This window comes from Mytilus edulis, chromosome 1, assembly GCF_963676685.1.
Source record: "Mytilus edulis chromosome 1, xbMytEdul2.2, whole genome shotgun sequence".
Classification (NCBI taxonomy): domain Eukaryota; kingdom Metazoa; phylum Mollusca; class Bivalvia; order Mytilida; family Mytilidae; genus Mytilus; species Mytilus edulis.
The window spans coordinates 43,411,992-43,424,143 of NC_092344.1; the positions used below are offsets into that span (position 1 = coordinate 43,411,992).

The 12,152-nt window shown below is 34.1% G+C and overlaps 1 protein-coding gene across 1 annotated transcript; it reads left to right on the forward strand.

Moving 5' to 3' along the window:
• The first annotated feature begins 4,801 nt into the window (after positions 1–4,801).
• On the forward strand, positions 4,802–11,572 carry LOC139483019 (uncharacterized). Its single transcript, XM_071267052.1, has 4 exons — positions 4,802–4,935; positions 6,088–6,149; positions 7,589–7,658; positions 8,350–11,572. The coding sequence occupies exons 1-4, from the start codon at positions 4,910–4,912 to the stop codon at positions 11,189–11,191; spliced, it is 3,000 nt and encodes a 999-aa protein (XP_071123153.1). The 5' UTR covers positions 4,802–4,909; the 3' UTR covers positions 11,192–11,572.
• The last annotated feature ends 580 nt before the right edge of the window (positions 11,573–12,152 follow it).

Genomic DNA, 12,152 nt, shown 5'->3' on the forward strand with positions numbered 1-12,152 from the left:
TTAGATCTAATAGCTAGGGACAACATCGCTGTGTACCTCTAGGAATGTAAGATGTAGACAATTGTTATGCATTTTCTTTTCTACATTGGCTAAAGGTATAGGGGAGGGTTGAGATCTTATAAACATGTTTAACCCCGCTGCAATTTTGCGCCTGTCCCAAGTCAGGAGCCTCTGGCCTTTGTTCGTCTTGTATGATTTTTAATTTTAGTTTCTTGTGTATAATTCGGAGTTTGGTATGACGTCCATTATCACTGTACTAGTATACATATTTTTAGGGGCTAGCTGAAGGACACCTACGGGTGCGGGAATTCTCGCTACATTGAAGACCCATTGGTGGCCATCGGCTGTTGTCTGCTCTATGGTCGGGTTGTTGTCGCTTTGACACATTCCCCGTTTCCTTTCTCAATTTTATTGAAGTTAAATAATTATGAACCAGACGATCGTTTGAGTTATAATTTTGTTACTGATAAAATTTACGTAAACATGATGTTTGTTTATATTTCCTGTTTATACTATAAGGTCGGTCGAGACGTCAAATTGGGTTTGAATTTACCACGGCTTTCATACTGTTGTTATTTGAGTAAAAATAAAGTTTGGAATAATATAAAAAAGAAGATGTGGTATGATTGCCATTGAGATAACCATCCACAAAAGACCAAAATGACACAGACATTAACAACTAAAGATCACCGTACGGCCTTCAACAATGAGCAAAGCCCATACCGCATAGTCAGCTATATAAAGCTATATAAAACTGCTTATTTGAATTGTATAAAAAATCAACATAGTTTCAATAGATAAAATTAAAAAAAAAAACCCGGTGGAAAACAGAGATAAACAGCAGATAAATAATTGTATAGAAAGTCTTGCAAATCTTTGAATATCCTAAAACTGTTTGTACAGTTATGAGTCTTTAAATTAAAAAAAAAAGAAGATGTGGTATGATTGCCAACGAGACAACTCTCCTCAAGAGATTAAAATGACACATAGATTAACAACTATAGGTCACCATACGGCCTTCAACAACGAACAAAGTCCATACTGCATAGTCAGATATAAAAGGTCCTGAAATGACAATGTAAAACAATTCAAACGCGAAAACTAACGGCCTTATTTATGTTCAAAGAAATGAATGAAAAACAAATGTGTACCACATGAACAAATGACAACCACCGAATAACAGGCTCATACATACCGTGGCAGAATATGTGACGGGGTTAAACATGTTAGCGGGATTCCAACCCTCCCCTAACCGTGGACAGTGGTATAACAGTACAACATAAGAACGAACTATAAAAATCAGTTGAAAAAGGCTTAACTCATCAGATGGACAAAAATACAAGTGGACGTGGCCGTGTACTTGTACATCCCAACAACAAAAAGACACAAGGTACAGATATGAGAGTACTTGCAGTTAACTGACAGCTAGTTCAAAGCCACTAACAACTAATGAAAAAATCATGCATCTAAGACTAAATTATCAATCCGTATACATCCAACATTCAATGGATTTAGTGTAAAGACGTCATAAACAGTCAGAGAAAAACATGTCCTTGTGCAATGCCAAGATACAGGTATCGACAAATTGTAGATCCATGAATGTATATATGGATAAAATATATACTAGTAATATTTAGTTTGCTTTTAATTTACTGATAACAGAATCAATACTTATACCAATAAAAACAATATTCAATGAGCTTATTACAGTGTTGAATTGGTAACCTTTAAGAATTGTTATTTCATTCGTTTAAACGGCCGGCAGTGCATTAGAGTGAAATCAATTTCTCCTGGATGTTTTCATCAATGTAGCATATGGGGCGTTAGGTTTTCCCGCTTCAAAATTATTTTCGCGGTATTTTATTGCCCATGTAATCATTCATCACGACACCGTCAATCTGAACAGTCGAATTTTGGTAAATTTTACTTCTGGTTAAAAGTTTATTAAGCTTTATATTTGAAGAGTTTTTTGTTTGATACTGATGTTTGAATAATGTATTATATGTGTATTTATATGTATGATTATGAATCATGTTTATTTCATATTAAATATAGAGCATCGGCGTTGTCGTGCGACTATCCCTTTTACAAAGTTTTTGGTATTTATTATAGCCTTTTATGGCGTGTATATTCAGAGTGTTTATATATATTTGGTACAAGTATTGTTTAAACTTGGATATTTGGTACAGTATTGGTTTTATGTCTACATTGATGGGTTGTTTATACAGGAGAATAAGTTTATTTAAAGGATCGAGAAGTTTACCAGGATCGTTTCTGAATTTCCGGACACGGTTAACAACATTTCAAATTAGCATGACTGTGCTATCCCGTTTGAAATAATTTTTTTACAGGTACAACCAAACTTCAAAACCAAATCTTTATATCTATGGAAAAATTTAGTAAAGGTTTTAAGTAATTTATGGTAACGAAATCCCTGACTTAATAATTTACCAGTAATACATAGATTACGTTCGTTAAAATAAAAAATAAAAAAACCGTCACAACTGACACGGTCATAGCGAACGAGCTGTGAAATATAAACACCGTAAGAATACAAACCACTTTGAAAGTTCTTGAAGTTTTTTTCTTATTCTGGAAATAGGCTAACTATCTTACTCTATTATTTACTTCTAAAATTATTTTCAAAATGTAATATTCTATTATCTACAACATTCATACATTTATTTACATAAGAATCTAGAGATTTTTTATCAGATTTTTCACGTTTATACTATTTTTTACAAAACGAGGAAAGAGAATATTTGGTGGCTTGACGACAATCCATCCAATCTATTTTAGATGGAGGACGATATTGTGGTTCTTTTTCAAAAAGTGTTTTAGATATTTTCGAAGAACTAATAAAAAATTACACAAAAGTTTTCTTTCTAGCTCATTAAATATTTGGATACTCCTCCCTGAACAAAATGATGTATCATATAGGTATAATATCACTAAGAAAAAAATCCAGGTGTCATGCAAACCTTACCTAAATTGACATATTTTTCTTATGATACTAGGAAGATCAACCCCAAACATAAATAGAACCATGCAACTAGTACATGCTTGCATGTTCTCAGATATCATCTCCCATACAAATAATCACATCATGCAGAAGAACCCTAACGTGTTCCTTTTCTAGCTACAAGTGTATACAAAATCAAAGATGTGGAAGTTCTTTTTATAGTATTAATGAATGGGTGTTTTTATAATGGCCCTGTTAAATGTCCAAGGTCTGTAATAATGGTCGAGGAAGTCTGTAATGGCATGGGGCAACGCCGAGGGCCATTACAGATATTCGTGGCCATTATTACTGACCGTGGACATATAACAGTGCCATTACACAAACACCCATTTCTTTATACATTTATTAACCAACAGAACAAAAGTGTTAGGGTTTATAATAAACAGTAAATACTAAATTAAAAACACTGCTTATGTTAAGTGTTTAGCTCAAGCTTTCATTGTGTAACACAGTTTAATGTAGAACCCTGTGGTGGAAAAACAGAGAAGTCTCTTTGTCAGAAAACACTGTTAAACATTCAAACATATTTTCCACATTGATCTGTGTCCATTGAAAATAGAATTGAGATTTTGACCGAATCTTGAGGGAGAGAATTGGGGTTTTTTTTGTAAAAGGGGGTGGGGGAGAGAAAAAAAATATTGGAGGGGGGAGATAAAAAAAAAAAGAAATTATGGGGGAATTTCTGAAGATTTCAAAAATTAAAAAGAAATTTCTTCAAGGGTGGGATGGGGAGTAAAAAAAAATTGTGAGGATTTTTTTTGGGGGGGAGGGGTCAATTCGAAACAGCATGGTGTATTGCACAATAGCAAAAATTTGAATATAAATACAAATCATATAACCAATTCTAAGTTCTTTGATTACAGCTATACTGTGTCAAAAACCTATCATGTGTCAAATATTTTATAACAATCCAAATTCAAATTGTATAAAGCGCGAATATTGCGTCCATTTTTGCCCCAACTGTTCAGGTTTGACCTCTGCTGTCGTATCCAGCTACGCTCGGCGAAGCAATTTTTAACATTAACTGTATACTGTAAATATACTACTAAATGAAAATTTTGCAAGAATGACATATAAAGATTCATGTTGTCCATGAAGGGATCAATGTATACGTGCGTTATTTTTATGGAACGAACGAACAAATTAATTGATTAATATAAAAATTCACTAAATAATGTTTTTGTATATTGTTTTTACAGAATTTGATTTCAGAACTTATATAATTATAATCAATAGCATAAGGAATATCAGTTTCAAATCAAGGCGTTGTAGACCTTACAGCAATCGAATCAAATCAAAACAAGTGTGTGTCTTTATAAAATTTCGGAATGATTGAAAATAACATTAATACCACCGCCTCAATTTGGTTTTTGTGGGATTCGGGATGCTTCTTTATCATTCTTTGTAATGTTTGTTAACTATGATTGTTTGTCTTTTTAATCGGGTTTCTTTGTGTTCATGGTATTGTCTGTTATACTCGACCTGTGATTTGCGACTGTCCATTTTCATTGGCGGGTGGAAAGGGGGGGATCGGGGGATGAATTCCTCCTTTTCTAAATGTCTGAATCCACGCCTGATTTTGGTATCTTTGCATATTTCTGATAGGTAAATTGTCCACATATGGAAACTTTTGCAGTTCTACAAAAAAAAATTAACAATCACTAACTTGACACACGTAAAACGCGTGAGTTGCAATATTAAAGATTTTTCAGCGCATGTATGGTAAATGTCAGGGTACCAGAACGTCACAATAGAAGAAACGTTGTCAAAGTGACGGAACCTCCTATTCCTCACTACACAGTTCCATCTGTCGCAGTAAGGAGTGACTATACAAGAAGCAAACATAAAATTATATTGAATAATTTTAATCCGTGTATACGAAAAGTTATGGATGAAAGAAAGAAAAATGATCGGTAAGCATATGTTATATTAATTTATGCTAATTTTAATAATGTATGTATATCAAAGAATTATAGAACTATAGCTAATGTTCGAAATGTTTTATAAAATTACTTTATTACCATTATAAATAGTATAAGTAGAACCACATGCAGCCGTGCAAGATTGCGAATTATATTACAGCACCATAAAGATGCCCCTGTAGTAAAAAAAACACAAAATAAAACCCCCAAAACAGCTGTTTAAACTTTGACCACAACTAAATCAAAGTGACAAATTCAGAGAGCAAGATAATAAATGAGACTAGTATAACAAAAAATGCAACTACTACTGGGTCTACATGTAATGATGAGACAAGTTTTTTTTAAGATTTGACCGAAAAAAGGTTATTTAAAAATCTGCAATCAAAAGTAAACAATTTAGTGGCTTCATTATAAAACCGTGCGGTAGTTTTATGAAAACATAATGATAAATAAAATGACTGATTAGGAAAATAGTCTTGTTAAGATATCTTGAACTTTTGGTCAACGATGTAGCATGTCTCTATATTTGTATAGCAAACAGACTCGTTTGATCCAAAATTAAAACATAAACGCAATATGTAAAATTGAGAAAGGAAATGGGGAATGTGTCAAAGCGACAACAACCCGACCATAGAGCAGACAACAGCCGAAGGCCACCAAAGGGTCTTCAATGTAGCGAGAAACTCCCGTACCCGTAGGCGTCCTTCAGCTGGCCCCTTAAAAATATGTATACTAGTACAGTGATAATGGACGTCATACTAAACTCCGAATTATACACAAGAAATTAAATTAAAAATCAAACAAGACTAACAAAGGCCAGACGCTCCTGACTTGGGACAGGCGCAAAATTGCGGCGGGGTTAAACATGTTTATGAGATCTCAACCCTCCCCCTATACCTCTAGACAATGTAGAAAAGTAAACGCATAACAATACACATATTAAAATTCAGTTCAAGAGAAGTCCGAGTCCGATGTCAGAAGATAAAACAAAAGAAAATAAATAATGTACATGTATAATACCACAGAGATATACCTTCACCATACAATACATCATTGTTTTATACGGTCTTATTCAAGATGACAAGTCTTGCTTTTTATAGCTGAGCAAATATAAAAACAAAAACTATTTTCCCTCTTTTGTAGTGATACAGTCGAAAATATAGCACATACAAAGCAGGCTGTGCACAAGAAGACGATAGAAAGAAGTAAGTTCAAAGAGCCACTTCATCGCGTATTATTCCTTTTTCAGTTTGTTTGCTCACCCAGGGGACTATTTGTTTTAATTGAAAATCGTCTTTAAATTCGTTTGGAAAAATAATAAGGGAGGTCTTCTTTATAAAAAGAAGAATAGCAACCTTTTTTATGTGTGTAATCTTAGTGCATATAGATATAGGAAGATGTAGTATGAGTGCCAATGAGACAACTCTCCATCCAAATAACAATTTATAAAAGTAAACCATTATAGGTCAAGGTATACGGCCTTCAACATAGAGCCTTGGCTCACACCGAACAGTAAGCTAAAAAGGGCACCAAAAATTAGTAAAGTGAAACCATTCAAACGGGAAAACCAACGGTTTAATCTATATAAAAATATATGCATGAACCTGACTTATATCGTTTTCGAATTATTAACATGTAGCTCCGTGCTGTTATAATACTTAGCATTAATATGATTTGAAATACTCATAAAAATATCGTACATAACGTTGATGTATCAAATCGATATCGAAATACAGCGGCAAGTATTACAGTATAGAACAGAATGTTTTCATCTCATACCTACAACGTGCCGTGGGGGAGCACAAAAAGAAAGAGGAACGGTCCTGGGGTTGAAAGCCCCCTTTTTATTTGACGAACAATGCCTTTGAATAGGGACATATGATTGAACTTTCGGTCCTTTTAAAAATGGATGGAACCAGTCCCTGACCTGCTTGCCTTTAGTAACATTAAGCACTTTTGGAAATGGAGTTGTGTGGCAATGTGTTTTACTGGATTGAACCAACTTTATACCCCAATTCAAATGCATTGATGATCTTAAAAGGAGGGTTCCAACCCCGAACCCCCCTCTTTTCGATCCAACACTGATATGCCTGCACTATGTCTAGAACCTATAAAAAAGAAGATGTGGTATGATTGCCAATGAGACAACTCTCCACAAGAGACCAAATTAACACAGAAACTAACAACTAAAGGTCACCATACGGCCTTCAACAATGAGCAAAGCTCATACCGGATAGTCAGCTATAAAAGGCCCCGAAATGGCAAATGTAAAACATAGTCATATGTAACGCTCAGTTATGTTTCATGTTTTCTCCTTTCGGTAAAGTGTTGTTGACAGTTTTAAGATAGTGTATAGTGTATCTTTTTTGTGAACACCTTTTCTTAACTTGGAGCTTGACATTGTACAGATATTTTTTTTTAAAGCTGTATATTGATTCAATAAGTCTTTTCTTTCTTCTTTTTATTTGTTTTGGCGCTTTTTCATCATCTCAATAACATATATTCCCAACTCATCTATTCATATTCCAAAATTGAACAGAAATAAACGATGACAATGGATCAGACTGATTGTAATAAGTGGATTGTCTAATGTGAATCAACATACCACATCATGAACTAATACAAAGCTTTGTGTATTTTTTAGTCGGACCAAGAAGACAGCGATTCAAGATAGAGTATGATACAGTGGAGAACGTAGACAGGGCAGGGAATGAGTAAGTCTAGTTTATCTTTATACAAATATATAATATGAGACAATATCAAATTCAAGTCTATGTAAAAAAAAAGAAGTCCAAAACCATAAATTACAGCAAAATATACCGTATTACCTCACCCTTACGACATATTTTCGACCAATGACCGTAAGGGGCGCTGTAATTATTCGAGTTAAAGCAAGAGACACTGATACATAAACTATTTCCTTACTTACTAACATACCTCCAGCACAGAACAGACGAAAAAATCAGGCAAACTAACACAATGCCATCGGGTACACATACACAAATGTAGATACAATATCTAATAACTTAATTAATAGAAATATAAGAAGATAGGAAATGCTTGATTATTATGGTAAACTGGTACTACCTTGTAATTAGACTGGAATTCATTGCGTTACACAGGCAAACATATTAGGTTATCCTCTAAAAACTAAATATGGTTTTGTATTCGTATTCGTATTGTCACCACTTCAGAAACATAAATGAAGAATGACCATACTTAATGTTTTAATGGGTTAGTAAATGTAGCCACTATTTGCTGATATAATAAGAGTCCATTTCTATACAACTGATTTATGTAGAAAAAAAATGACGTAATGTACTAGTATCATGTTTAAGAAGCGGTATTTTTATGTAGCGAATCGCTATAAATTACAGATAGAACAAAAATAAAACATTATTTCAGATTGCTTGCCAACTGGAAGTGTTTAGTTAAAGAAAAAGGGGAAGCAATCCAAACAACCTGCAACAAACTACAAAACATGCAACCAAGCAAACTTTCCGAGAATAGGCTCAGGCAAGAAATAGAGCAATGGATCGATTTTAAAAAGGCTGACAGACATGTTATGAAGCGATGCATGCACAATCTACAAATTTCCATGAAAGATAGGCTGCATTACTTAAGGAAACAGAAACAGTTTCTTCTTGATAAACAGCAAACCCTAAAAAATGTTTACAAAACAATTGAAAAGAGCAACCGCTCAAGAATTCCAAATCCTTTCCACAAATTCATTCTTGACGTCAAACTCGAACATTACCAACTTTTCAACGAGGAACTTCTGATATCATCTTATGGTAGCACAAACAAGTATAAAAGACGAATGATCGAAGCCAACACTGTCATTATTGGTGACACCAGGTTATATTTTGGGAAAACTGGTAGAACACACGTGATGACACCAATTCATGAAAACAAACTAGAATCTGACAAGTGCATTACAGGCGAGTGTGTTGACTCTTGCTGCACATGCCGTAGGTCCGATTCAGAACTTGGTTTCGTGAATCATGAATTTGAAATTGAGTGTAATATGTTTGAACCATCTATAGAAAGCAAGGAAATTAAAAAATATTCTAGAAAGGAGGAGACACAAATGAACGAGCTCCAAAAGCATGCTAAGAGCTTGAAAATTCCTGTTCCTGTAAAACTGCCACAATTGCTAGCTTACAAGAAAATGAAATACAAGGAAAAGTCACCCTCTACTCCAGTAAAACTACCACTACTTCTACCTAACAAGAAAATGAAATACGTTGAAGATTCGTACTCCGAGACTCTAAAACGGCAACCATTGTTACCAAACAAGAAGTTAATATACGCTAAAGAACTATCTGACACTACTCTTAAACTACCACCAGTGTTACCTGACAAAGAGAAAACATGCATGCAAGAACACCCCTTCACTTATCGCCCTGGTACTCCAAAACTGCTTCCACCATTAAAGAACTTGCCACAAAACATCAAAAAGACAATATTTCTAAACAAGATCAAGGATGAAAAGAAAGATAAAAGTAAAGATATGTCGACAGAATTAATGTCTAAACCAGCACCACAGCAACCAGCTGATACAACAGCTTCCAATGAAAATTTAGATATGAGCCCAAAATTAGGTTCTAAAAGGCCAAAATGGAAAAATAAGTATAAAACTTTTTGGCTGCAAAAGAGATCTCGTAAAAATTACTACAAGAATGAAGAAAAGCAAATAGACAGAGCAAAACCAGACAGATACCCAGAACCAGATAAAATTCATACATTGCCACAAAATATGAAAGAGACATCCATTGTAAAAAAGATCAGGTATGAAATGAAAGGGAAAAGTAAAGTTATTCCTACGCAATCAACGTCTATATCAGCTCCACAGAAAACTGCTGAGACAACAACAAACAGTGAAACTTTTGATATGAACTCAGAATTAGCTTTGAAAAGGGTAAAGTGGGAAAATAAGTTTCCAACTTTTAGGCTGCAAAAGGCATCTGGTAAAGATTGCCACATCTCTGAGAGAAAATACCGATTTTCCAGGCTGCATAAGTCATCTGGTAAAAATTGCTATATACCTAAAAGCAAAAGTGATAAAGGAAGCAACATCGTTATTGAAAAATATTGTACCACAAGAACACAAAAAAGGAAAGTCAAAAAGCAAACAGAAATAGAATTACCGGACAACTACCCAGTACCAGATCAAATTCATACTTGGCCACAAAATTTGAAAAAGATATTAATTGTAAAAAAGGTGAGGAATGAAAAGAAAGATAACAGTGAAGTTGTGAGATCAATGCCTTTATCAGCACCAGAGCAGACTGATAAAACAACAGCATTCAATAAAATGTATAAATCAGAACCAGAGCAGGCCGATGTGACAACAACATTCACTAAAATGTCTAAATCAACAAAACAACAGACCGATAGGACAACAACTTCCAATAAAATGTCTAAATCAGCACAACAAGAAGCTGATGAGACAACAGCTTCAAATAAAATGTTTAAATCAGCTCCACAGCAGATCGATGAAACAAAAGCTTCCAATAAAATGTCCAAACCAGCAACAGATCAGACTGATAAGACAACAGCTTTCAATAGAATGTCTAAATCAACACAACAGCGGGACGATAAAAGACCCGCTTCGAATGCAATTTTAAATACCACAAGAAAACAAAATTGGAATGTCGGAAAACAAACAAAAAGAGAAAAACTGCAGAGCTGTTTAGAACTAGACCAAACTTCAATGGATATTGAAGTGGATGATAAATATCCAACTGAAGACATCTTTCACAAGCTGGATGAAAGCGAACTGATAGGGTTTTATCAGGTGCAAGAAAAAGATCTGTTTCCTGTCATCGAAAATATGAGTGACAGCAAAGTGATAGAATTGTTCAAGAAACTGCACGACCAGCATATTGCAGTCATTCAAAGTATAAGTACTACCGTAGATGACACTCAGAGCTCGAGCTCAGGCAGTACAATAGATGATTTCCAAGATGCAAGAGAAAATGATGGAACATTGAAAACATTTGTTAAAAAACTTATTCCAGATTGCATAACAAACGGTAACCAATGTCAACCAACAGAAACTCTTTCTTCGAATTGGCAAATTATAAAAATCCGCTCTGGAACGAATATGAAAACACAATATATTCCTATGCCACTTTCACAATTTATTCCTATGCCACCAAATTCACCAAAACCAAAATCATCAAACGTCAGACGTAAACGATATGGCCGAAAGGATGAAAATAACAATTCATCAGAATCTTAAAAAGCAATAATATTCTGATTGTTTGATACATTTACGCTTCATATTTTCAGAAGAAGATATTTAGTGGAGACCTCCAGTTGTAAGAGATATTGCAGGAAAAATGTTGAAAAGTCATAAAATAAAATCTGATTGTGTCATACATTCTCAAAAGACTATCTTTGGTGCAGAGATGTTAGCACAGTTTGATAGACTCAGGTGACTCGCTGTAAATGTACAATTTTCATAGTCTGTTTGGCAAAAGAGGGCTAAAACATGCATGGTTCAATGACCATTGAAATTGTAGAGTGGCAAAAATATAAAAAATGAAATATCCATTATAAAATAGCAAATTGAATATATATAAAATATCAATAGCAATAGAAAGACAATCATAATGCATATGTGTACATACTTTTTTTTGTAAATGAAATAATTAAAAAACAATTCATTTTTGTCAATGTGTCATACTCCATTGCACAACCTAAATATCGTAATATTTCATTGGAAATCTAACATTAAGAAAAATAATGATAGCACGATACAGCTTATGAGCCACTTACATTAAAACTTACATTGCATGTAGGTTAACATTCAATTTGATTGACTGGAATGCAACTCTCTATTCAAAGTGTTGTGCTATTTCGTGGTAGTCAGTATTACTTTATTGGTAGAGGAAGCCCAGAGAGAAACACCGACCATTGGTAGGAAAACTGACAATCCAATTCAATTAAGATAAGAGTCAAGCTCACCTCCCACACGCAAGTTTGCCACTCACAACCTCAGTGTGATGAGCTAATGATACAGTAATTTGAACCGTGTAATTTGACTTCTTAAGATCAAGGAACAGTAAATGGGCTATGTCACAGATTTTGATAAAATTTTGCATACAACCTTGGCTTGTTGAACTACAACTGAAAATTGAAAAAATATTGAATTTCATTTTTGGTGAATATTTGTTTAGAAAGCACATAAAATCAGCGAA

Excerpts from the sequence above, each read along its gene's own strand:
- LOC139483019 (XM_071267052.1), top strand. The coding sequence starts at position 4,910 with ATGGATGAAAGAAAGAAAAATGATCG. Across the intron at positions 4,936-6,087 it reads GAAAGAAAGAAAAATGATCG|TGATACAGTCGAAAATATAG; the intron begins GTAAGCATATGT and ends CCTCTTTTGTAG. Across the intron at positions 7,659-8,349 it reads GTAGACAGGGCAGGGAATGA|ATTGCTTGCCAACTGGAAGT; the intron begins GTAAGTCTAGTT and ends ACATTATTTCAG.